The sequence below is a fragment of the Anneissia japonica genome, unplaced genomic scaffold (assembly GCF_011630105.1).
Source record: "Anneissia japonica isolate Jap-2015-1 unplaced genomic scaffold, ASM1163010v1 scaffold287824_len104088_cov138, whole genome shotgun sequence".
Classification (NCBI taxonomy): Eukaryota; Metazoa; Echinodermata; class Crinoidea; order Comatulida; family Comatulidae; genus Anneissia; species Anneissia japonica.
The window spans coordinates 22,510-50,215 of record NW_022744323.1 but is presented as its reverse complement, the minus strand read 5'-3'; the positions used below and the strand labels follow the sequence as shown (position 1 = coordinate 50,215).

Genomic DNA, 27,706 nt, shown 5'->3' with positions numbered 1-27,706 from the left:
TACACTTAAAAAGTAGAAATTTTTGGACATTTTTGTCGCAAAGATTTTTAAATGACGCGTCTAAACTGGACGTACTGAAAGATTTTATGATTTTACGTTCACGGCAGACCAACACCAACAACATGATGAAATGATGGCGATAGAGAGAGAGAGAGAGGGTAGGAAGAGCGAGAGAGAGATGGAAATTGGGTTGGGGGGAGGGGAGAGAGAAGAAGCGATCTGCAGCAAAAACCTTTTAATATTTACGAGTGCAGAAATGTGAAGTTTTCATTTATTGCTTTTAAAAAGGAAGGTTTTATACCTCCTTGCTACTACTGAAATAAACTACCAGATATAACGCTGTTGATTAATTTTTATAAAGAATATTGACTAATATCACCTGTATACAACTTATTATGTCCGACAGGTTAAAATACAACATAACTTTCCTAAAATCATGGTTCAGCTGGACTCCTGAGAGTTCCTGTTTTTTTGAGTGGGAATTCCCACCTTTGAGGAGTACACTGATTAGGACTGATGTAATTTTCTCTAATACTCGAACTGATTTCCTAACTAAACGCAGGTACATATATACATAGGGACAGGAAACAGGGATTGATGACTCATTTAATTAGGAATGGTGATCATAATTTGGGAACACATGCTTACTGTAGTGGTAGCAATTTCCTGGAGGAATAGTAGGAAAATACAACCTCAGGAATGTACATACACTTAGTCACATATTGCAACACTACTACAGGTATGCTCTGGGGAACAAGAGGGATGAACGCCTTAGGTGCCATGCAGCTATAGGAAAATACAACCTCAGGAATGTACATACAGTTAGTCACAGATTGCCACACTACTACAGGTATGCTCTGGGGAACAAGAGGGATGAACGCCTTAGGTGTCATGCAGATAGGGTACTATGTTACATTTTTCTTCATGTGTTTTTGTTTTCATTTCACATTATCATAGTGTCATTATAAAAATCATTTTTCCTTTTCATCGATTCAAAATACGTTATCACATTAATATAAATAAAAAATTAACATTGGAATTCAACTTGGATAAATCATCATTGAGAAAAATAAAACTAGTGTATTTATGAAAGCTTTTCCCTCTTCAAATTAAGTTTTGTTGTTTTCTTTCCTTTTGTGTGGGGAGTTCCCCTTAATTCCACATTAAATTATTATTTTTCATCATGTTTTGGGACACCCCTATTCAGGGGACACCCCTATTAAGAGGACACTTTTCCGTGAAACGAGGGGCAATGTATCTTTTAACACTATGGCCAAGGGGACACCCAATTAAGGGTCCGAGTGTGCCAAATGGTCAAATAACCCATATTATGGGGACACTTGATTTTTTCTATTATTGTATCACAACAACTACAGCAGTCTCAAAGTAAGACAAATTAATTGAACTTCATATTTTAACACCTTTCGAGCAATAAACCCTGAATTCTTAGAGAAACGTCGGTGTAGGCATACTGAATGTGTTACTTCATATTAAACAGTCTTGTCAATAACATGCACTATTCATTTTAAGTCGTTACTCTATTCATGCTACATTCATTCAACAGAAAGCTCATATTTAAATATGAAAAGGAATATTTGGTCACTAACAATGCATCATGAAATAATTTTGGAAACATTTTATTATTATTCTTTTATAATTTATATTTTTTATACAGCGCCTTTTTTGTAATAATAATAATAATAATAATAATAATAATAATAATAATAATAATATGTCTTTTAGAGCGCTTAATGCAAAACAATGCTTCTAAGCACTTTCCATATAAAAGAACTTAAAAAAAAGGAATGACGCCATAAAATATCCTAACAATAAAAACAAAAATATAAACGCATATATATATATATATAATACCTAAATATTATATATATATACATACGTGTATATATACATATATATATAAACATATATATACATATATATACATACATACATATATACATACATATACATATACATATATATATACATATACATATATATATACATATACATATATATATACATATACATATATATATATATATATACATATACATATACATACATATACATATACATATACATACATATACATACATATACATATATATATATATATATATATATACATACACATATATATACATACATATACATATACATACATACACATATACATACATACATATACATACATACATATACACATACATACATATGCATATATATATATATATATATATATATAAATATACAGATACTTATAAAACTGTAAAATGATTGGCCTATTTATCTAAGTATCTACAGTAATACAGAACCAAGGGTGAGACCTGTCAAATAAGCTATCTATTGTATTGGCCAGCACAATAAAGAAGATGGTTATTTCAGAGAAATGATCATATACAGTCTGTAACTGAGCCTCCTGAATGTAGGCCTAATAATATAACATATTTATTATTCCAGGTATATTCTAGGATGGTTAAGGAATAAATTCTTAATGAATGTATAACCACTAGCAAAACCTAAATCTTTATTGAGTCCGCTGATGTGTGATTTGAATCAATATGCATGATCTAATGCAATTCGAAGCAACGTCTATCTCTAGTAGCTTTGTAGTTACAGCCTAAACTATAACTATATATTATTTATGTAGTGTCCCTGTGAGTTAAAGTGATCGCTTAAGGGAAAACCTTATAGACCCAAGTTACAAGACACTCCACAGATAATCTACGTTTTATTATATTAGGCTACAACTACAAAGCTACTAGATGTTGAATTTGCACCGAAGTACATTAAATCATACGTATCATGTATATATACAAAATAAGATTGTCAAGATCAGCGACGTATAGTGCTCAATGCGAATGCAGAGCGCAATAATAGCGGAATACGTAACATAATTAGCATATGCACCTGTTGAACCTCATATATACCTCCATTATCTTCCTATCCACTCACTCCTGAAGATTGCTACTGCATGAAACAGCTGTAGAGTAAATTCCAACAGTGGTGGTCTAAAATCTTCGACAGTGGGTCTAACAAGTCTGAATCCTGGAATAAAATCCCTGGTGGGTTCATGCGCAGATATTATTGTTGTTTAAGATCACCCAAAATTGTACTTATAAACCTCAATATTGAACATTGACAAATAACATTGTTTGAATCACTCAGTTTAATATACATAACTCACTAGTAATTGAATATTAGAACATTTTTTCGGTTCCAATTTGCAACTGCTACTCTTCTTGGATAATGAGAAACTACACATAATCCCTCAGGAATTTCTATCCCATCTTGTTTTTGGCCAATTGTTTTGATGAACTTTCCGGTTTTTGTGAACAGCTGAAGCTTCTGGTAACTTGCTACAATAAGGTGTTCCTCTTCATCCATTACAACACCTAATGGGCGTTTCACTTTACTGTCGTCATCCCCTTGTACTAGAACTCGAATGAATGAACCATCTCTGTCAAACATTTGTATTCTATTGTTAAATGTATCTGCTACAATCACATGACCTTCCTTAGTAAGAGTGACATCATATACTGCAGAAAGTTGACCTTCACATTTTCTTTTAGATCCAATTCTTTTGATCAGCTGACCATTTTCAAGACTAAGAACTAATACACAACCATTCACGTAATCTGCAACGTAAACTTCATTAGTATTTTCATTTACATCAACCCCATAAGGAATGCCTATCAAACCTTTACCAAATGATTTGATCACCTGACCCTCAGGCTTGCATACAGTAATACACTTGTTACCTGTATCACCAAATACAATGTTGCCATTGGTTTTCAGTGTTTTCATTCTATGAACACTAACACCTTCTGGCAACTTGATTGTGCTTCTAACACTTGATTCTTTCAATTTGAAAATCTCATTAGATTTACATGAAACTAGCAAATATCCATCATTTGCCATTACAACACTCATTACATTTTTTCTTAAATTATGCGTAGATTGTAATCTTTCCTTTTCTACATTGATAATTAATGGAGACCCTTTAATTGGGTGTTCACCTAGACTGACGTTTAGATTCCAATCACCTGCACATAAACACATCCCAGTGACGACACAATCTCCATTATTGTGATGCTTTCATTACAAACATTACCATCATGAGCATTATTATGGTGATCATTATTATCATCACCACCTCCATTATCATCATCGCCTTTACTAACATAATTACCATCCTTAATATCGTCGTCATCATCATCATCATCATCATCATCATCATCATCATCATCATCATCATCTAAATCACCATCATCTGTTAAAGAATCATCATCATCATCATCATCATCACCACCACCACCACGTATCAAAGTTGCACTTATATGGCTTGTATATTTATCACTTATTTTAACCCAGAATTGCTGTGCTTGAAATCTTAAAATAGTCTAAAGCATTTTCGACAACACACCCAATTCCATTTTGTTTGAATTTAGAAAATGATTCTCTTTCTTTCAAGAAATATATTTCACCCTTATCTTTCAGTTCTATGGCCGGCAACGCCTTAATTCTGTCTTGAAGTACTGCTACTGCTTTTTTATGTGATTGCAAGGCAGTTGCTTTGTTGCTCTTTAATAATTGGGAAATGTAGTTCCATCTTGTATCCACGTCACATGCTATTCTGTCTAGCCCATCAAGCTCACCGTTGAATATTTTTTTCTTTTTGGCATGCAACTCATGGAGTTCTTTAAATAATCTTTCTTCCATTTCTGTGACTGTGTTTTTTATTTCTTCAACAAATGCATTAATATCACTCCTACATTTCTTATTGTTTTCCTCAAGTTTAAGTGCATTAAGCTGGAAATGTTCCCGTCTAGTTTGTAAGTTTGCCTTGAATTCCTCAACATTCTGTTTTAAATGAACTGTAATTTCTTTAAATTCATTGAAAGCATCAGTAATATCAACAGGTTTGTGTTCATTGTGTTCTGTGATTGCACAGTTTGTACAAATGGGAGTTACACAAACTTTGCAATAGAACTCCAGAGTTTTGTCTTTGTGGAGTGAACAACGTGGCGAATTCAAAGACGAAAGCTCAAGCGGTGTCATTGACTTGACATCTTCAATTGAATGAATCACATGATCTCTTAATTGAGGAAATATTTTATGCTGATCTTTGCAAGAAGAACACAAATGATTTCTGCAATCCTGACAGTAGAATTGAGCATAATATTTACCACATAAGCACTTGGTTTTGTCTTCCTTCTCAAGCTGTTCAATACTTTCTAGTAGGTTATTGATGAATGTATTTGGTGGTAGCTTTTGAAGTCCACCCTTCGGAATGGTATATGGTTGCGAGCAAGTAGGGCAGATCAGTGCATCTTTTTGTTTAACCCAATCTTGAAGACATGATAAGCAGAAGGTATGAAGGCATGCCAATGTTGTTGGTTTTTGAAGTCGTTTTAAACAAATAGCACATTCCATTACCTTTTCATCCAGATTGTTGAGTAACTGAGAAATTTTTCCTTCAGCCATTTTTTAGTTCTATAATGGAAAAAAGTAATTAAGCAAGCAACACACTGTCTTGTATAGCATTTTACCAAAAGAAAATAAAATGAGAAAAATAAGGTATAAAAAATTTTAGCAACGAAGGCATAAGCATACCTTTTTACTTTTTTCCCTCTTAGAACCAGAATTTATATAGCGCCTACCACAATCCGCAGATTATACAAGGCAATTACACAAGGCGCTGGCATCATTTCCTTGGTCACAGGATACTGGATTGTGCAACTTTCTCTGCTCCCTGGGGAGTATCCCTGATCATTGCTGCTTGTACGTGCACGACCTATACATTTAATGTCATACCATATGTATACATCTGCCTTGTGAGCGCTTTAAATAACCTATTGCCTTTCGGAAGAGTATGGGTTACCCATGCTATGGTTCATTTCCAAGCATCTCTCTACGGCTACTTCAGTAGTCACGCACCTTCTACCTGAGGGGTGGGCAATAAAATTGGTGTGAGGGCCAAAGGGAATTTTTGATTCAACACCGAGGGCTGCGCCCAAACTTTGATGTTTCAGTGTACTTCCAAATACCATCATACACTGTTTCATGGCCACTTTTTTTCACAGATGATCGGTCGCGCCGCGCCGCCGCAAAAAACACAAGGTGTTTTCTAGCCAAAGATGGTTGGCGGGCCACACACATGGGTTTGTAATTCATTTTCGAGGGCCGCAAAAAAAATCACAGACGGGCCGCACTTTGCCCAACTGTGTTCTTACCCCATGCGCAATTCAGTAGGCCTACTATGACGCTGCGAGATCCGGGGTTATTATCTTTCCTTTACACCCTACCTTTTCTATACCGTTCTTCCTACAGCTCATCATTCGTACAATGGAAATATCAACTAGTTACCGTATAGTATTCCTGTATAGGGAAACTCAAGTCTACTTTTTCTGTTCTATTCTCTGAGTAGTATACAAACATCTATATCAGTACTGTATATATAATTAAGTAGGGATCTTACGTGGTATCATTTGACTTGTCACTGTACTTGTTTCCTTTAATGGAAGTGGTAACCTAAAAGTGCAAAGTACAAGGACTAATGCGTAGTACACGTTCAACACAGATTTAAATACAGTAGTAGTGAGGAATTTCCAGTACAACGTCTTTGTAATCAAAGTTCATGTGCAGTGGTGCATACTATACAGTACTGTATTTGAGTAAATGAATTATATCCTTTTCAGACTAGACTTCCGTTGCGATTGGCTGCAGTGTAATTGGTGGTAGGCCTAATTTAAAATTGAAAATTTGCGTTCACTGCCAATCGCAACTTTCATGCGCATTACAAAAACCTAACTTTGCAATATGGCATATTGTTAACTGGTAGGCTACTTATTAGCTGATGTGTCTCGCCTCAATCCGACAATCAGTGTGTGCTTAAACTTGTTGCGACGGATCCCGTGGAGGTAAATGACAGAAACAGTGCTCAATATACCACCTACAAGAGTACTTTAATTGACAGAGTAATGTTAAGTTGAAGGGATAATTTGTTTTCATTCGCAAAAGTTTGTCTTGATAAATAATACTCACTGTTATGTGAAAAAACATTGTAAACAGTCACTTGGTAATAAAATCTCAGACAGTCAATACTATACAGTATTTATATTAATCTGAAAATTATACTGGTAATCTCTAAAGAGGACTTTATCTCCTTTTTGATGTCATTTGTATTTTTTATGTTCGAGCCTTCTTGTGGGTGTTTTTGAGAAGTAAATTTTATATACACAGAGACGGTGGCATAGCCGCATTCGACGAATCACCAAGAAGGATAGAGTGCATTAAAAAGCACATACCATTATGCAACAGAAAGTAATTTGACTACCTGGACCTAACCCTGGACTTTCAAACCATTTCCCAAACCAAACAATACTCGCTACGTCCATCAACAAAGCAACTACACACCGTCTATAATTCGCAACATTCCCGAAGCCATAGAAGACTATCCAACATCTCGTCTGATAAGGAATCGTCGACTCAGCTGTACCGCAATATCAAGATGCTCCCAAGAACAACGGCTATTACTACAAGTTGAATTTTAACCCTGTACTCACAAAGACTAAACGATCACGCAACCGAAATGATATATCGATTTGACCCTCCACAACCCCGTACAGTGCCAACGTCGCAACCACCCATATATGTCATAAATTTCTACGTCTAATAGATGAACATTTTCCACAAGAACATGAGCTCAGAAAACTTTTAAACAGAAACACACTGAAATTAAGCTTTTGCTGCATGCTGAATATGAATAGTATCACAACCTCGCACAACAAATCCGCACTCTCTAACGAACTACAGAAAAAGAACCCTGTAATCGATAACAAATGTAACTGCGGCCCCCAAAAGTCCGAATGCCCACTACCTGGCAAATGCCTCACTGAAGGGATCCACTCACTATCAACTTTTTTATGTTAATCTGCCTGATATTTCTGTTAACCGTAGGCATCCAAATATTCTCTCTTTTATTGAACAGCTTGCCCGAACTACGCATATAAGTACGCACCATACTGCATGCTCACTTTATCAGACTTTTCAATTCTCTTCCAGATAGCATTACCTTAGTGATTTTCCCCATATGAATTTAGTTTATTAATCAATGAATATCTCGAGCAAACCGATATGTTAAAGCGTTTATTTATTAGGTAGTCCCGTATTCATTACTGAACGTAGATGAATGAGCTGTAAGCCCACCGTAATATAAAGCCTCGGCATTATACGGTAGGGAGGCAAGTTCCTTTCCGCGCCGCCTTTTTTCTCCCCAGTAGTTAACCACCGGAAATCTATACTGTATTGCTTGTTTACTGCAGAAAATACTACGCCAAAGGGTACCCAATTATACTCCTGGGTGAAGAGAGACAAACGTAGGTAAAGTGCCTTGTCAAAGAACACAAGAAAGCGAAACGCACAGCGAAGGTAGGCCTACGAACCCCTCCAACATTTTATTTATTAACTAAGTATACTTTTCTTCATTAGAAAAGTTCACTGCATCGTAAGATGACAGTTAGATTTATGAGTTTATTGGTTAAATTTTTATAGCTTTTGATTATGTTTTGTCGTGTGTGGGTTCTATTTGGAGAGTTACTCGATAGTTTTTAAAAACTTTTTGACAATCCAAGGAAGACAGGTTTCCAATTTTGATGCTTGTAATCTTTAAGCATGGACTATGTCGTGCTGAGAGATTCGCCACAGAAGTACGCCGGAAATACCACTTGGTCTTTGGCACAGACAAGACACGCTTGAAAAACGGGCTCTTCTTGGAAAAGCTGTGGTGGGTATGGATGGGATTCCATTGTAGGGCCTATATTTTGCTCAATGTAGGGCGATACTCCAGCTCCGACTTACCTGTAATTGACGAGCTACTCGCACAGAAATTGTAATTACACAAGAACAACCCCTGTACAGTACTACTACTTACTAATCCATTTTACGTAGTAATGGACCTTTTCGCTAAGTCACGCCCCTTAATTATTGTTGCTAAGATCCAACAAAACGGAAGTGTTAAAACATACGCAAATGCTGTACGTGTGTTTGTAGGACAACACGTGTGCTTGTTCGACACGCTCATATTTCTTACCCTGTTCTAATTGGTCAGTTCTTAAGTTTGATTGACACTCCCAGAAAGGTCGATTAGCATAACCCCTGCGTGGCGTTGTTTCCAAATTATTAGAGACAGAAACGCTATAAATGCAGGAGGAATTGTGGTATTAAAAAATATCTAATTTTAATTCAAGTACACATACTGTACATATTTCCTTTACTTATATTTTCATTTAAATATTATTATTTAATATTCAAAAATGTATACATTAGAATCCATTGCTCTGATATTCAAACAGAATATCTGATAATTGCTTCCGAGAATACAATGTATAGGCATAACCATTTCGTATATATATGCTTATTGAATTGTTTCATTTTTAAAATTGCCAATTTTTTATTTTAACTTTTTGCAAATGGAGCAAAAGTACTTCAATTCAAATCACCTTTCATTCAATGGAAAAATACAATAGAAATCAATTACAATTAATACGATAATATGAAATGAGTATGACTATTCCAAATCCCCAACCCCGCCCCCACAAAAAGTATAAGCCTGTTAATAGCCTCCCAAACTAAATGTCTTTACTATTAACTCTAAACAAACAACTGTTTTTCTTCTATCATTGTACAGTTTAGATTCAAATAACGTAATAGTATTTGCTAAATTTATGTAGTCAGCGCACCTGTTGCTAAAAAACGTCTGATGTTAAGAATGTTTGTACCAGATGGAACGTCGTAGCTATTTTCCCCTCAAATACATGTTTCATGAAAAAGGCGTAGGGCCTATATTGATATCCTATCTTATTAAGACAAACTACCATTCGGTTTCTCTACAAACTGGGCCCTGAGGCAAATATTTCAACAACAAAAATCCCACAAGGCCTGTGAGTTAAGTTGAATAGCTTAGTGATTAATTCTTTAGTTAAATCTTTATTTTATCGAGGGTGAGACGACTGCCGTCTAAAGCCCAGGTCGTGGGTTCAATTCCTGTGATAACAGGATTTTTCTCACGACTAAAACAACTCTACTCATTATCAGACTGGCTATAGTCCTAAAGTAATTACCAGGCCCCGTGGAAGAGCAATAGATCTGAACAAAATACCAAAATTATAAAGAAAAAAAAAGTAATTACATTAGGACTATGTGATGCAAGACAAATCAAACACATAGGCCTACTTTAAGAAACATACAACTAATTTTAGCTATTAGTGGAGATGCACCTTCGTAGAAAATAATAATGTTTGTATTTTAATCCTAAGATCCAAAGATTCTCGAACCCGCTGTTAAACACCAATATTTTACTTTTCAAACATTATAACAAGATTTAGGACTAGCAGTTAAATATCCAATCGTTTAATTTGAGATGAGTGTGATAAATTCGTAATTGTATGTGTGCAAAGGAAATTATAAAAATACTTGTTGAATATCGGTGCTATTATTGCTATGTTTTATCTGTCATACGAATGACTCCCTTTATCATCCGAATGGTACCGATCTCCAGTTCCACTTGGCCCCGCCATCTCAACAATAGATGAAATAATTGAGACGTCATCAGCGTCGTTGAACATGGCTTCGCTGATTGGTTGCTGCTGCGAAACGCGTCTCTTTCCTCGTAACGTACCGGTATTCCCGCTCTCCATTCGTTTTTGGCGGAGGTCCTTCTTCACTGATGGCTCAAGTTCTTGCATTTGAAGCAATAGGAAATGTTTGTCTTTACCTTCCTGAAGAATAAATTTAACAATAGATTATTAACTAGTCTTAAATTATCTTACGGTTTTTAGTAATATACAGTAATATTTTATAGAGAATAGTATGGTACGATAAGGCTGGCATAGCATTTGTATTATATAGGTTTATATATTCATACATATAGGCGTAGTCTTTATTAATCCCTTAATCTATACCTGTATATAAAATTATACTTATATATCATATTGAGGCCTGATATAATAGTTGACGTGTGTGCGTATTTATTATGGATTGTGATAAAAATGATTGTTCATATGAACTGTGTACTTCAAGTTATTACAATATCGTATTGTTGCTACACTTTTTATTCATCATATATATATAATATATGTATAATATATTATATATACTATATATGTATTATATATATTATATATTATATATATTATATATATAGTATAGGCCTACATTATATTAATATATATAGATATAGATACATAACATATTATACATATTATATATATATATATATATAGTATAGGCCCACATTGTATTAAAATAAATATATTCATTCTAATTATTATTAATTTATTATTTACCATCACAAGTTGTTCCTTTAATTGGTTGATTATTTCCTTTTGCGCACTTCCTGCTACGTAGTAGTAATACATCGCCAAACTATGGAAATTTAAAGACATTTTTTAATATTCTAAAGCATACATTTAAAAAATAGGCTTCAGGCCGGAGCGTGTGTCTATGCCATATATACTGCCTTACTATGTAATGTCTGCTAATAAAGTGTCCACATGGGATACGGTTATAAGGAAATGTGTGGTGTTGTATTTTTTATGATGTGTACAGTAATAAGGTACTTAAGATGACACATGACCCATAATGCACCTCCACCGGATTTACCCTTTCAGCCATTTTTAACTGCCTGACAACAACATAGTTGCAGCTACAGTCTATGTCGCAAATATGGAAACATCAGTCTATTATTAGGGATAAATATTTATTTCATATTTACACAATATACCGGTACATTATAACGTTCTACTGCCTGACGCCCCTTTGACGGCCCCAGTTTTTGAACATCTTGTTCCGATCGTATTTGCTAACCATAGGTGGCACCAGCGGGAGAGGTCAAATTTTAAGAGAATTCAAGTGATGCTCGACTACGCCCACTTTGCTCTTGTCGGGGCAATGCGCCCCCCCCCCCCACTCCAAGTCGGGAAGGTCAGACCCTGGCGCCAGAGTCGACACAATAATTATGCACAGAGGAGAGTTTTAGACTTACCTTAGAGCTATCGCAATTACAAGAACAAAAAGACTAGAAGAAACAGAGTAGTTGATTATATCCTGGACTACAGGAGGCCAATCTTCAAACGCTAATATCATCGTTTCCCACATTGTTTCAAGATCGCGAAAAGGACCACATCCCTTAGAAGGCGTCATTCTGAAAGAATGTAATTATAAATTAAATAGAGCAAAGACATTATAATCTAATGCAAAAAAAAAAAAAAAAAAAAAAAGAAGCAGAACTAGAAACACTGGCGTTCCAACTGAGAGAACCCGCTTTTGTTGTCATTGGCAATATAGGCCAATGCAGCAGCACTCAAACGATGTTAATAGAGTAACAGTTAAAAAAAAGTGCATTAATTAAAATGATAGCAGTGGTTAGTGTATGTGTCTTTACATATTAAAATAAATTAGTAAATAATTATAATAAGGCCATTTAAAAAAAAAATCTTGTGTTGGCCACGTTTTGGGAAAATTGAAAAAAAAAAATGGGTAGGTCAATAGGATTTTAAAATTTTTTTAAATTTTTTATTTCTTTTTTTACCAATAATGTGTTTATGCCTAAAAAGTCAAAAATACAACAAAGACCAATTTTAAATCTATACTGAAGAGGAAACCGATCACATAACACTGTCGTATCGCCTACCGTGCATCAAGATAGGCCAATTCCAGCCTTTTTAGCTCATAAAAAAAATATTGTTCGTTGTATTTAAAAAAAAAAAATATTAAAATGCCGAACCTCAATTTCGTACTTTTTGGGTCGGTCGGCCCACACAATATTTTTTTTTTGTTCAGGTGCGATCTATTGTATTGCAGCTTTAAACGTATTTAAATTACTCACTAATCCAGCATCATTGATTTTCTCTTAATTAAGTACTCTTCGGAAAAGAGTGCCGGAGAGAACCGCAAGAAGGATACCACTAGACTGGAAATACAGAAATACATTTTCGGACTTTTGCGGGTTTTCCAATTGGTGATTCTCACGTCGACAAAAAATTCCCATTATGTATTTACATATTAATCGATCCTCATTGTTTTTCTTTGTAAAGATTGTCTTTCTTTGTTTAATTTTCAATATCATATTGTATCTTTTATTGATTATATCAACAAAAACACAAATGTTAAAATAATTTAATTTGGTTTCTGATATATATTTTAGATGAATTTTCTTTGATGCTACGCCAACAGTAAAGGGTAATGCTCGAATATTTTCATCTGGTTTGCTTAATATTATTGTACAACTGTTTTGAACGTTAATAAAAAACAAACGCAATGGGTGTTAACTCGCAGTAAGTTAACATTCATTGTGTTTGGTCTATTAACGATCAAAACAGTTCAACAGTAAACTCTAATGGTAATAAATTTTACTGTTGGCTTAGTATAAAAAAAATTCATCTAAAATAAAACAAAAACACATTTGAAAACAAACGACACACATTGGTGCGCAGTAGATTTACCCAAAATTTAATTTTAGCTCTATAGAGGGAGCTCTCATCACATATCTCAAGGTTACACCTTTATTCTTTTATTTAAAAACCATTCGTACACGACAGCCTAAAGAGAACAATATGATGTTTATGACTGTGTGAATAATTCATATTTAAACATTTTAAAATTAATAATTGTATGGATACTTACAATGTCATTGCGCAGACCACTGGAGCAAAGCAGAGAAGAAACGTGACAAGCAGAATAACCATAAAGAAGAAGCCCGATCGAGACGCTTTGTAAGGTCTTGCTGATGGAACCATGTTGTAGAGTAAGCTCCACTTTTTAAAGTAAAACACGATGAAAAATTTCAACGCGGTCATGAATGGAATCAACGGACAGAAAAACGCACCAAGCCTGTTTAATGTAAATAGACATGAAGTCAAATTTGTTTCAAAACTAAATTTTTTAGATGTAAATATAAAATATGTTTCGCTATAATAGCAATAATTAATGATTTTTAATGAAAACATTATAATAATGATGAATTAAATATTGGATGGATATATGGATGGATAAATATGAATACAGAATGCATTCAAATTTAATAAAGGAACGAATTAATAAATGAATAGAATAGTGAATGAATTCACGAGTAAACTGAGTAGATGCGTGAGTCATTAAAATAATTGAATATATACAGATGCATAAATTGATTGATGAATGAAAGAATAAATGAATGAATGAAAGTTATGCATTTATTATTGAATAAATGGATGAACGAATACATAAATGAATGAATAAACAAATGAATAAAAATGTAAATGAATATAAATAATAATGAATATGTAGTGTATCTTATCTTGTATCCACTTATATAATACAAATATCAGTTATCATTTGATGAATGAATGATTAAATATATAAATGAATGGATGGCAGACGGACGAAATAATGGATGAATAAATAGTGTAGTGTATTGTACTTTCGCTCACAAATAGAATTTGTCAGCGTTAGTAGTTATAAAGAAAAAAAAACAAAAACAAAACATTTGTATTGGTCATATCAATAAACTTTCTTATTTTACAAACAGAATCCAGCTAATTATTGTGTTTAACTATAAATTGTTCTGTCCAGGTCCATTCATTAATCAAATGTTGTTGTATTTCAATATGGTGTGCATATATCGTCGCTCACATCACGAACTAACACAATCAAAGTAGATTGTGTTAGTTCGTGAAATCACAATAGCGCGTCAAAACGAGCGCGTATTGGTTGTCAAGCAATTTTGCATTCTTTACCACACAAAACGTCCTTAACGACAGTAGCGCGTATTTTGACGCGCTTTTTTGATTTCACGAACTAACACAATTGAATTTAATTGTGTGAGTTCGTGATGTGAGCGACGCTATATGTCCATATTTAGGCATGTCACATGGTTTGTTTTTTTCAAATGCAAAAAAAGAAGATAAAAAAAAAAAAACATAGTCAGGATAGGGTCTACAAAGAGCTTACCAACATATTGCTTGAGAGTAAACGATCGCTAATACGTTCTTTGGTATTTCAAACTCCATGTCCCCAAGAATCTTCGTAATACCGCATTCAAAATAACTGGTAATAAGCCTGTAATTGACACAGTAATAATAAGGTATACTTTTATATACAGCAGTGTAGCAATGCAAATCTTCAACGCGCTTAACACACACTCCACACACTAAAGGAACAAAGGAATTGAAAAAGATGATGGCAATGAAAGAAAAACATAACTTTCGAGTATAACCTTGAAGTTCATCTCTTGATGTGTTCAGGCAGTTCATTCCTTAGGGTCATGAATTGAAATAAGTTGCCTTATGCAAGCTGGAGCACCAGAGAGCAGTGATTTAAAAGTTATGAACAGGATTTTGAAGATGGAGATCACGGATAACAGGTGTTATGTGACAGTGGTTTACTTCGGGTTATGATACGGGCAGCGATGTTCTGCACCCTTTGCAGCTTAAGCAGTTTGGACTTGGGAAGACCAAACAGCATGTTCTGTTGCAACGGTCCAAACGGGATGTTATAAGAGCATGTACCAGTCTTTCATTCGTCTTTTTGTCTTGTACTTCGTAATTCTGGTAATTAATGTTACTTATGTGTTCATTATTAACTGAAAATTACAGTCGAGTAATAGAGTAGACTCATCGATCTCAATAGAAGTGATTGCGATGGAATTTTAATGGTGAGAAACAGAGTGAATGACCTCAGTTTTAGATGCATTCAAAATTAGATTGTTCGATATAGAGCCCATGACTTAACATATAGAATATAAGCTGGAAGTTTTGACATAGCTCTTGGATTCAAAAGGGCATATATCTGTGTGTAATCCGCATAGAAAATGACACGACGACAAGCATGGGTCTCAATTATGCCTTCTAGTGGATTTGTAGTATGGTCCTAAAACAACATTGTGGTACACCGTAAGAGCTCTGCCTTTCCTGTGAAAAGTGCCTTAGTGCAACAGGACTGTTGACGTTCCCCAAGATAGGATTGGATACATGTTATAGGGCGGTGCTCTCTATACCGAAACGATATGACAAACGATGTACAAGTGCAGCATGATCTAAAATGTCAAAGGCGGCACTGAAATCAAGAAGGGCTCTTAGCATTTCTTTACGCTTGTCCAATTTACAAAGTATGTCGTCTTATATTTTTCCAAGTGAAGTTTCAACACTATGCTTCTTGCGATATGCTGGTGACTCGACTAAGAGTTCATATACTCGTCAAGTATGCCTGAAGCTGAACTTAACATTCCTCTCAAATATCTTTGACATAAAGGAAATGATAGATTTTTGCCTTGAATTTTAACGTGAAAATTGTCCTTGGAATAAGTTAGAGGTCGACTGTAATCTCTGCACTTATCGTTATAGTTTTGTCTATCAACAGTTTTTATTTGCCAGATTTCAGAATGGTTTATAGATATTAAGACTGGAGGAAGAAGATGAAATTTTAAGATCGATGTACTTGAATTCATAGCATTCGTTGTTGTGAACATTGAAACCACCTAAGTAAATTCCTAACACCACCTCCACAGTGGAACCGGGAGCGATGAAAGAACTTTTAATGTGACAGTCTGCATGAAGTTGCGAAGAAGTCTGACCATCAGTAGGCTCTTGGAACCGGTCTTCCAAGTCTCTGTAAATACCATGATTTCTCGCGGAAAAGAATTTCAATGGTATTGAAACTAGGTTTTAAGGTGATTGCCACCGCCTGTGCAATTGTAACAGGAAGATCTATTGACAGTCAACTTAGGGATTGGCTTACGATCACGCCTTCCCGCCCGGCGGTCCCACCTAATATTCTTGAAGGATCTTTCTATTTGCAATATCTTCAAAAGGTGAAATACAAAGGGGGATAATGGATATTGCCTTCTAAGACTAAATTTCTTAGTATAATTAGAATAGGTCTACCTGCAAGAAAAGCTGATAAAACAGACTTGAACCCTAAACCAAGAGGCAATGGTGATCATGGCCGAAGAAAATAATGCAAAGCTATGCTGCAGTCCAGTGAGAGCAACAAGAGTAAAGCAGTGTTGAAAAGCTACACAAGAGATAATGATATGTAGTGTATATTTTACTGCTTTTGGACTCAATAACATAACAAAAAAGAGACGTATTAAATACAGTGCACAATTCAATTCGGGACACATCTACTTCGCGATCCCTCAAATTCGAGACCGCTATTGCAAAGAAAACATACGAAAACACATTTCTAAAGATCTAAAACTTGTTTTCCTCAGGTTAAGTTTTTATATTTATATCTTAAATCCTTAAAAGATAATAGTTTAAGATCCTTGAGTTAGTCTTTCCTAAAGACTAATTTGAATATTTGCCAACTCTACCACGTTTGGAAGTCATCACATGTTCACCATTTATTATGTAAGGGTAAGAACTGGTGTGTATTCAGCAGTTTAAAATACGTCTGTAGAATCTTTTTTTTTTCAACAATGGCACTTTTTTACAAAATGTATATAACGCAACAAGATTAAATCTACGTTATATTTTAAAGAGAAAAACATATATATAATTATTGTAAAAGAATATATAAAATATTATGACAGATTCTATACACACGTACGCACACACATATATAAATAAATATACAAATGTACAGCCTATACATATAAAATTATAAGTTACCTTCGAGGAAATTCGTAGAAGATTATAACACCGATGACTGCGGCGAAATCAGTGATACATAATTTGTACATCTCCTGGCCGAGGTAGGTCTCCCAACACTGTATTTTCGTAAGGGAAACAACGAAAACGAATACGTTTCAGTGGTGTATTTAGGAGTCTTGAAATGGGGAGGGGCGGGTGATGGGGGAGGGGTGGTTGATGAAGGTAGAGTGGGGACTAAATTATTAAGTGGAAGGCACTAGGTACAGGCCCGTAGGCAGGTAGTGCAGAGGGTGCGGCTGCAACCTACCTCCCCAAATTCCAAAAAGGTACACGTTTTAAAACCTATTATTTCACAAAACCGTTCCTAATTATCACAAAATGCTCTAGCATGCGTTGCATTATATATTTGCCAGCACATCCAGCCGTTGATTTTAAATATGATATGAAATCTGTTGGAAATTTATCGTCTCCGGTGACTGCAGATTGATCTTATAATATAATATGTTATCTGTAGGCCTGCAGATGTACAGGACATAATAACGTTACTTCTTCAGGCCCCAGCCCCCCACCCAAAAAAAAAAAATTATTCACGAATTATGTGTTTGAGAAATCCATTATATAAGACCCTCAAAATGCTACTTTGTCGGAGCCTCCTGGGGCTTTTCTCAAAAACCCCTCCAGATCTCTGCCCCGGGACCACGACATTTCAAAAAGTCCACTTTTGAAAACCTATTATTTCATTAAAATCGTTCCTAATTATCGCGAAATGCTATAGGCCTAGTATGCATTACATTTGTTTTTGCCCGCTCTTCTAACCGATGATTTTTAATAACGTGCTACGAAATTTGTTGGAAATTATCAGCTCCAGTGATTGCAGATTGAACCATGTCATCTGTAGACCTACAGATGTAAAGGACATAAAAAGTTACAACTTTACAGTGGTGGATTAGGGGGTGGGGGGAGCTCCCTAAAATTATAAAAGAAATGGAGAAAAAAGAAAAATCATAATTAAATTTTTTTTTAGAGTGCCATTTCCGGCCATCTAGAGGTGCCATAATCATAAATTTTCTTACCTCAGCCCCAACCATGGTGGTGGGGCTAAGGTGGTATTAACCATTCGTCTGTGAAAGTTCCTTCCGGCCCTGGACCCCACCCTCTATTTCTCCTGCTTTATGCCCCTAAACAATACCCAAATGAATGAAAATTTACAGAGAATATTCCGAATTATGGGTTTCAGAAATCCATTATAAGGCCCTCAAAATGTTAATTTGTCTGAGCTTCCGGGGGATTCGCCTCCCCCTCCCGCGGGGATCCCTAGGCAGTCGCCCATTCTAAGGTCCGCCTCTGTCGCAAAAACGCACCTCCCCATCGAAAATCCTGCCTACGGGCCTGAGGTAGCAAAATGCGGTGATGTGATTAGTAACTACTTGAGTGTGACTTTTTTGCTTCGAGCATTTTCAATAGGGGACAACTGGAGGGGGGGGGGTTGTGTTTTTTTTTTTAGGGTAAACTCCGTGCTCCCTCTAGATACGCCACTGGTAAGTTTATATACTACTTATACTGTATATGATATTATGTATGCTTCGGAAAAACCAATTCACCAATTGCCACCGCATACCGCCGTCAATGCCGCCGCCTCAACTAACATCGTTGTCACCGTGTAATTATTAGAGAGAAAGAAAGAAAGAAAGAAAGAAAGAAAGAAAGAAAGGAAGGAAGGAAGGAAGGAAGGAAGGAAGGAAAGAAGGAAAGAAAGAAAGAAAGAAAGAAAGAAAGAAAGAAAGAAAGAAAGAAAGAAAGAAAGAAAGAAAGAAAGAAAGAAAGAAAGAAAGAAAGAAAGAGAGGTAGTAGTAGTAGTTTACAGGTGACCCACGATTACACACGGATGTAAAATCGTCATTAATAAAATTACTGTTATTTTTACTTATAATAAATAAAGGATAAAACGTTCAAACTAAGGGGCCAATCATCTTAACTGCATACCTAAATCGTGACTCCATGGAAAACGAGTCAGGAAGTAGTCACCAAATTACCATAGTTACCACTATTTTCTCTTTTACTAATCTTTTTCTGCAGGCTTTCCACACTTATTATTGTACAACACTAGAAATGTATTTTTATGCTAAGTCCCGCCCATTGGATATTGTTGCTAGGGTCCAACGAAACGACAGTGCAACACGTGTGTCTGTGAGGCACGCGCGTACTCGTGGCCTTGTTTTGATTGGTCAGCTGTTAAGTTTGATGGACATTCTGGAACAGTCCATTCTTAGATTGATAGCTTTATATTAGAGGGCGTGGTGGTCATGTTCTTACCTGTATTGATTCTTCACAAGCCTCGCAATAGGCGATGATTGCGGTAACATTTATTTCTTCGTTATGCTCACAGTCCGTGATTCTTGGAATGATGGAACCAATGAGAACAGCAAGCGAGGCTAAACGCAGCAGGACGGTCCTATCAATCAGACAGTTAATAAAATATAGTAATAATAATAATTATTATTATCTTTCAAAGTAATAATAGTAATACTGTAATTATAATAATCATATAAATACAACAACATACCGGTAGTTATTATTATTAAGGATATTTATAAAAATTGTAATAGACCTAATATATAATAGTTATTGTCATTGTACAAGAATAGGTTAAAAGATGAATTGTCCCTTGCTAATGTAAAAAAAAAACCCATAAAAAATAATTTTGAAACAAACTTGCTCATATTGCAATAGCATACAAGTGTTTAACTTGTGCATAAAAATTATTGAATTAAAAAAATGTTTACCCTGATTTTAAACCAAAAAATTATAATAAAAATAATAAAACATTTCCAGTGACTGGAAGTGTTTCTATCATTGTTTCGCTGTAAACTGATGGTGAGTAGACATTTTTTAAATACACTAATTTCTATGTTCAAGTTGATAACTTTTATGTTACTTCAAAATGGGCAAGATAATTTGAAAAATTATTTGTATGATTTTTTTAGTATTTAGCATGGGACAATACATCTTTAATAATAATAAACAATAGTTTATTTTATCAATGTTTAAATATTTTAATGTGAAACTGGGTGAGTGGGAAACACTGACTTTTAGTTACAGCGATTAGGTTCGCTTTTGTGTTTCCTTCCAGCTCACTCAGTTGGATGGTTTCCTGCGTACTGTCTTTGTGTTTTGTTTTGGAAATAAAAGAATAAGAATAAGAACAATAACAGTAATATTAAAAGTTATAAATAATAATAATATATAATAATAATAATAATATTAATAATAATAATAACTTTAGTAATAAACATTATCGTAATGATAATGCTCATGTTGACAATGATTATTATGCTTTGATAAAACAAAAGCTAATTACCTTCCTAATGTGATATTGATTTCAAAGTTTGGATTGTATTTCTCGAATTTGACTAAAATGCCAAAGATTATGGGAACAATACTGTTAATGACTGTAACGGTGATGGACGGCAGGTAACTGATAATGAACGCCGTGATACCGGTTAAATTTCCTGTTGATTGCTGTGAAATCGAAAAAAAAAAAGAAAAAAAACTTCATGAAAACGAACTGAATATGGAGAATATACTTAAGATTTTTTATTCAAGATTTAAGATTCAACATTTCATATACTATTACAGAAAAACCTTTTTAAAATTACAAAACATGTTTTATATTATAATATAATAATAATAATCAGTATAGAGGCGCCCTGTATTGATTAAACAAGTTTTAACAGCAGGCGTATGGTGAACTAGCATTAAGATTCAAACTCTAAAATGTCTATCTTATTAAAACGTGCATTCAGAGATCGTAGGGCAGATAGGCCACTAGTGACGGATGGATCCTGATTTGTTTTGGCCGGACTGGTGTGAGCAAGATATAAGGTCCGAAGGGAGAGGAACATATTGAGTAATTGGCTCTGAGGTGTTTGCTTACCTAGTGAGGGAGTACTGGGGGCTACTTTCCATGGAATCCTCGCAGGTTTAGTAATTTCAATCTCTGATCTAAGTACAGATTTCACACGTGGTTAGCGATTTGTTTGGCTAACAAGGAAAGGTGTGGGGGAGGAAGTCTTTTGCCCCGTCCTGTATCCTCCAATGAGACCAATTAATCCCAGATTACAATGCTATCTCTATATACTCTGAATGTCTTGTTCGGCTAATGGAGGGTATAAATTACTGATTTAAAGGTAGGCCTATATCAAGTTCGCTATCTCTTTAATTTTACCGGGTTGATTATTACAAAACATACTTTACTTTAGGCCTTAAAATTTTACTTTTTCATATTTTTTTTATATTATGCTGTTCGATGTTTTATATCATGATCCACTTTCATTAATTATCATCGACATCATCGTCATAATAGACATCGTCGTCAAGTCATAATCATCATCATTTCGTTGCTGTTGCTGTTTTGTTATTATCGTTACTAAACTGCAGAAACAGATGTCTACTTACATTAATTGCGTATATAGTGACCGCTACAATACCGACTAACGCACCTACTCCGATTGCAACGATTACTAAATTTATAACGATGCGTAGTGTATAGAGCATACATTTTTCCTTCGCTTTCATTTCTGCTTGCTCTCGTTTCCTCTGCTCTTCACTAAGATCACCCTTCAAATTAATTCAAAAGAGAACGGAATTATGGTGTCTAGTCTCCTACTCGAGTAAACATTATCGAAAACAACCTGCAGCACCAGAAAATTGTATTGCTATCTAACGTGAATTCTGTTGTATTTAATTTATCAGATAATTAGACTGGTTGATATATCTAATAAAAACCTGCACCTGATTGCTTGCGTAACAAACACTATAGTCTATAAAATGTTTTTAATGGTCCACTGACAACGTTGTTTCTCTATACAAACGTTAATTTCATGTGATTTATCCAGTTTAATTTTGAGCGATTGCAATGCCTAAATAATTTCGATATACTGTATTTTTAAATTTTACATACAATCAGTCAACTTGGTATTACGGCTTCAGTATCACACGGCTTCAACCCACTATCGGAGTAAGGTCTAAATACTGTATTATGTCTGCGTATAATCATCAAGGGTACTTACCGATATTTCAAATAAAACACTTTTGTGTTTCAGTCTTGCATTTTTTGAGTCAGTGAGCGAGAAATCCCATCCCGTAAATACAATCTGAGAATACTTGCACTGATGGCCTTCTTGCTCCAGCATATTTTGTTTGAAACCGTCTCCTGCCCTGAAATGGAAATTCAATTGGGTTAACTCCATAACCCGGTCAATTAAAGACGTGACCTAGTGGTAAGTTAAGAACACGATCCTGTTAACAACATGACCAGGAATTGAATGGTAACGCTGTGAACCGACAAGTTGATTCGGTACATTTAAAGTAATGGCATGACCCCGAGAGGTTAACAGGTCAATAGGATAATCACGTGACCCTGTATGTGACAACCAGTTAAAATCCTAATCGGCGGGTTAAAAACATCGTAATCCGAGATGTTAACAACATGACTCTCTGAAGGTTTGACAACTTGACCACGATGATTACCAAACAGGTTAACAACTCGTTACCAATTATGTTAACATCATGTTACTTGTAGGCCTACATCAACAAACCGACGGGTTAATATCATGACCCGATTGGTTAAAAATATAATGTGTCAGTTTAATAGCATCAGCCAGTGGGTAACAGCATAACCCAATAAGTTAACAGCGTGATCGTCTAATGATTTTTGACCTAAGTCAAATTATATATATTCTCTAAATTATAGATTGTCAAATGTGAAATGTATTATCTTGTTCTCTACCTTTCTCCAGAATATATCGTTATAAATTCAGTTAATCTGTGGTGCCATGTCATTTTCTTAATATTAAAGCTGTTGTTTAAATTTATCTGATTTGTCATGTTAATTTCCTTTTTAGATAGCTTTTTGTTGGGAGAATAAACGTCTTACCTCCGTGCCACAATAATTACACTTAATAGAAAACATGCGAATCCGGTCAGGAGGTACGCCAATGGCATGTCGTATGGAATTGAGGAATATTCCGATGGAACATAAAAACCATAAAATAGTACTGTATATTCCATAAAACCCTGAAACGGAAATTAACAATAAATAATGATAATAATGATAATAAAGTATTGTTGCTAACCGAATTGAGAGATCGATCGATCACGATAATTTGTGTAATATTGGTAAAGCTAATAACATCATCGAATCTTATGATAACGATAATAATTATGAAAACATGTTTGTTTTAAAACAATAATAAAATACATATTTCAGTAATGCAAATGATGATAATGATAAATGAATAATATTATTGATGATTTATTTATTCAACTGAACATGCACTTTCAGCGGTACACAAAAATGTGGTGCGTTCAATGAGGAAGAAAAACAACTAAAAGAAACTAACTGTGTAAAAAAAAAACAAGAAAAAAAACCCAATTATACAAAACAGTATACAGTACTGTATAGGTGTTTAAACAAAATCCACTAACTTAAAGAAAATAAATACAAGTAAGGTTGTAACTGTAGTAATACAATTTTATTTTAAGTTAACAAATTATTACATTATTAAAATACAGATAAGCACATTAAAATTACATTTCAAATCAAACACAACATAAAAGTTTGCTTATGAGATAGAGGCATGCAATAATAATTACCTCTTCCATAAGTTTTTTGACAATAATGATGATGATGATGATGATGATATGATGATGTTGCTGTTGTTTATGATGATGATGATGATAATAAAATTGAATCTTGGAAACTAACTGATATAGGCTATGATATATCTCACCTTTCCTTCGAGAAAATCAACGACGTAAAAAAATACATTGCCTGAATAATCAGTATCACTTTTAACATATTCTTCGTATGACACAGTGCAATTATCAGTCAAGACTGAAAAAAGGTATTTTATATATATAATTATATATATATAAATATTTATATTTATATTTATATTTATTATTATTTTTTTATTATAATATATATATATATATATATATATATATATTAAACCCTATATATTATATTATATAGGTAACACTTCTAGCTGGCCGGAAATGGCACTCTCACACTTCAATTTTAATAAAATTTCCTTTTTTCCCTATTTCTAATAATTTTTAAAAAAAATTTAGGGGGAGGGGAAAGTGTAGGGGTGGGCCGCCTGAGGCACCCTTGAATACATTACTAATTTGAAATCAACACAGTAATCAATAATTAATCCTCTAAAAACCAAATACATCCGCTGGCCGTTATTTTCTTCAAAATATTAAATAGGAGATTACTTTAATTTATTATGTTTATGTCTATTCATGAATGAGCCCCAAATAACTCTTGGCGCCAGTACTTTGTACTGGCTTTACGGCCCGTAGCTACGCCACAGGGTGTCGTGTAATAAGGTTTGGTATGATATGGTAAAGGGTAAAGTGTAGTAGTCCTGCAATGCAGTGTGGCGACGTAAATAACGCCTGGTGAGACGAAACCCGGGCCCCACTGAAAAGGTTTCCTAGCCCTCCTACTACCTAAAACTACTACTGAGACTTAATAGTGGCGTAACACATGTATGTTTTTCTGGGGCCAGCAGTCTCAGTCCATGAACCCGGAGACTCCACGGGGCTCCTCCTACGACCCAGCACTCTACTATACAACGCCATGAAAATATGGTAATTTTTCGATAATAGAAAAAAAAAATAAATAAAGGACAGGGACCACCGTGCTCCCTGAATTTTATTTCATAACAAAGTTGCACTTACCCATGTCTTTGTGGTTGTTTATTGCTTGGGGAACGATAATGAAGGATAAGATTAAGAGGAAAATGCCAATGTTCAAATACATCATCCATTTTACGAAGACGAAAAACGATACGACCGCTGTTCCGAACTGACCTAAATTACAAAACACAAATATATAGGCCTATATATACATACATATATACATATATATATACATATATATATACATATATACATATATATACATATATATATACATATACATATATATATATATATATATATATATATATTATAAAATCATTAAAATATATTTTAATAGCAATACATGAACACTTCACATTTCTGTACTCGTAAAAATTAAAAAGTCGTTTCTCTTTCTCGTACCATCGTCATGTTTTTGTTGGTGTTGGTCTGCCGAGATCGTGAAATCATCAAATCTTTTAGAACGTCCAGTTTAGACGCGTCATTTAAAGATCTTTACGACAAAAAGGTCAATAACTTCAAAATTTGCATTCTTCACAGTATTTTCTACTTTTTAGGCGTAAACACATTTTTGGTGGTTTAAAAATAAACAACAAACAAACAAAAGAAAAACCAGCTCTTTATGGAGGCACGATAAGGAAAAGACATTTATGTAAGTAGATAAGCTTGTTTTTCTATAATTCTATTCGTCTTCGTTTAAAAATGCGAAATATACCATTCCAAGTGCTCATACAAGTGGAAAAATTACTTACACATTAACAAAATCGATTGGGAACTTTGTTGGAAGAATAAAGTTTATAATACGTTACCGTACATTTTAAAAAATATAGCTCAATTTAATTTTAAACGTTTACACAGAACAGTTTCAACAAAGAGTAGGTTAGGTATGTAGATGATCTGCCACTAGTTTTTGTGAGATTTGTAAGGTTACAGAGCACATGCTATTCAAATGCAGAGAAGTTACTTTTGCTAGTACAACGTTAATATGATGTTAACATCGTGTTTTAAAATTCCTGATAAAATCCAATGGTCTAAAATTTTATTTTTTTCGAGTTAACGAAATTGTCTCAATTTTAACCTTCTGCATTATATAAAAGTAAAGTATTAAAAATATTAGAGTTGGGGATAAAATGCCCATGGAAAATGTTCCTACACGAATTACATGATTTAATTAAATGTGAATTATTTATACTTAACAAAGAAAATGAAAAAAAAAATGGTCAAGAGTTGATCTTGAGACGTCTTTTAACATACCATTAACTCAGAAAAAAAGATGTATTAACTAATTGATTGAATGGGTTCTCCGTTTTTCTACTTTCATTACAAAATACAAATAATGACAAAATGACAAAATATATTATGAGCTCAGAGCATCGCCTGTGTATTAGGCTCTATTTATTAATGATCTAGTTTGTATTGTGTTATGTTTATTTGATTCCCTCTATATGTTTAATTTGACTGTTGGTTAGTTGTGCATTGTTACAATGATTGATCTATGTTAATTGATTGGTTATGTTAAATGAATTATCCATTGTTGTTCTATCAACCTTCTAACTCAGTCTAGTCTTAAGCATAGTCAACTGGTTTAAAATCAATTTATAGTTCGAGGCCGGTATTCATAATTATACAGTATGCCGGATCCGGTAATTTAAAAAAAGTTGTGTGTGTATATATGTACATATGGGCCTGTGTATGTGTACGGGTGTGTGTGTGTGTGTGTGTGTGTGGGTGTGTGTGTGTGTGATATGGTATGCGAGTGTGATACGATTGTTCAAGCAAAACGTACCGTATGCCACGGTGTAAACGAATATTTTGGTCGGAAGTGCACGAAGTTTATGATTATTACATTATAAAAAAAATTGGGAAAATAGATATATTTTATATGTTGATTGGTGCTTGTGCATGAGAGGTTATTTTGTGCTCTGCGTCACTACTTACCCTCAACTTCCTTCAGAGATGCTCTCCAGACTTCAAACCATAGGAAAAAGTCTACGACCCTGTCGTGTGCACGTTGGCAACTCTAAAAATGAGACAGAGTATGCGTCAAAAGAAATTATCTTCATTGGCTTGGCTAAAGCCCTGTCCAGGCTATTACATATTATTTGACAAAAACATGTGACATGGCTTAATATGGTCATGATGACATCACAACAATTTTTGGTAGCAGAATATACAGGCCTATATCAGAGTTGTTTATGATTTGATTCATCGGTTAACTATTTTTTTAATATGACAAATGGTAACGAAATCTCAATGTTGTTTGCTTGTAATTTCACTTCATTCACCAGACCTGTGCCAACTATACTATAGTATAGTATAGCCTACTATATAGGCCTAGTTATCTCAGACCAAAC

General features: G+C 34.4%; 2 protein-coding genes across 2 annotated transcripts; both read right to left on the bottom strand.

Moving 5' to 3' along the window:
• Positions 1-3,007: 3,007 nt before the first annotated feature.
• On the bottom strand, positions 3,008-6,617 carry LOC117119638 (tripartite motif-containing protein 3-like). The gene is made up of 3 exons (XM_033264473.1): positions 6,485-6,617; positions 4,372-5,499; positions 3,008-4,101 (listed from the first exon to the last, which is right to left on the bottom strand). The coding sequence occupies exons 2-3, from the start codon at positions 5,488-5,490 to the stop codon at positions 3,190-3,192; spliced, it is 2,031 nt and encodes a 676-aa protein (XP_033120364.1). The 5' UTR covers positions 5,491-5,499; positions 6,485-6,617; the 3' UTR covers positions 3,008-3,189.
• Positions 6,618-9,281: 2,664 nt separating this feature from the next.
• Positions 9,282-27,381, bottom strand: LOC117119633 (transmembrane channel-like protein 7). The gene is made up of 14 exons (XM_033264466.1): positions 27,291-27,381; positions 25,389-25,520; positions 24,428-24,531; positions 23,572-23,711; positions 22,706-22,853; positions 22,092-22,253; positions 20,995-21,155; positions 19,950-20,088; positions 17,655-17,752; positions 14,995-15,102; positions 13,690-13,896; positions 12,050-12,208; positions 11,352-11,430; positions 9,282-10,784 (listed from the first exon to the last, which is right to left on the bottom strand). The coding sequence occupies exons 2-14, from the start codon at positions 25,471-25,473 to the stop codon at positions 10,512-10,514; spliced, it is 1,863 nt and encodes a 620-aa protein (XP_033120357.1). The 5' UTR covers positions 25,474-25,520; positions 27,291-27,381; the 3' UTR covers positions 9,282-10,511.
• Between the last annotated feature and the right edge of the window lie 325 nt (positions 27,382-27,706).

Bases quoted from the DNA above. Each gene is read 5' to 3' on its own strand.
- LOC117119638 (XM_033264473.1), bottom strand. From the start codon at position 5,490: ATGGCTGAAGGAAAAATTTCTCAGTTACTCAACAATCTGGATGAAAAG. The intron at 4,102-4,371 runs TAAAATAAGTGA...TGTTTGTAATGA, and splicing joins CAAGCACAGCAATTCTGGGT to AAGCATCACAATAATGGAGA.
- LOC117119633 (XM_033264466.1), bottom strand. From the start codon at position 25,473: ATGATGTATTTGAACATTGGCATTTTCCTCTTAATCTTATCCTTCATT. The intron at 22,854-23,571 runs GTAAGACGTTTA...TTTCCATTTCAG, and splicing joins GTAATTATTGTGGCACGGAG to GGCAGGAGACGGTTTCAAAC. The intron at 22,254-22,705 runs GTAAGTACCCTT...ATTAATTTGAAG, and splicing joins GTGTTTTATTTGAAATATCG to GGTGATCTTAGTGAAGAGCA.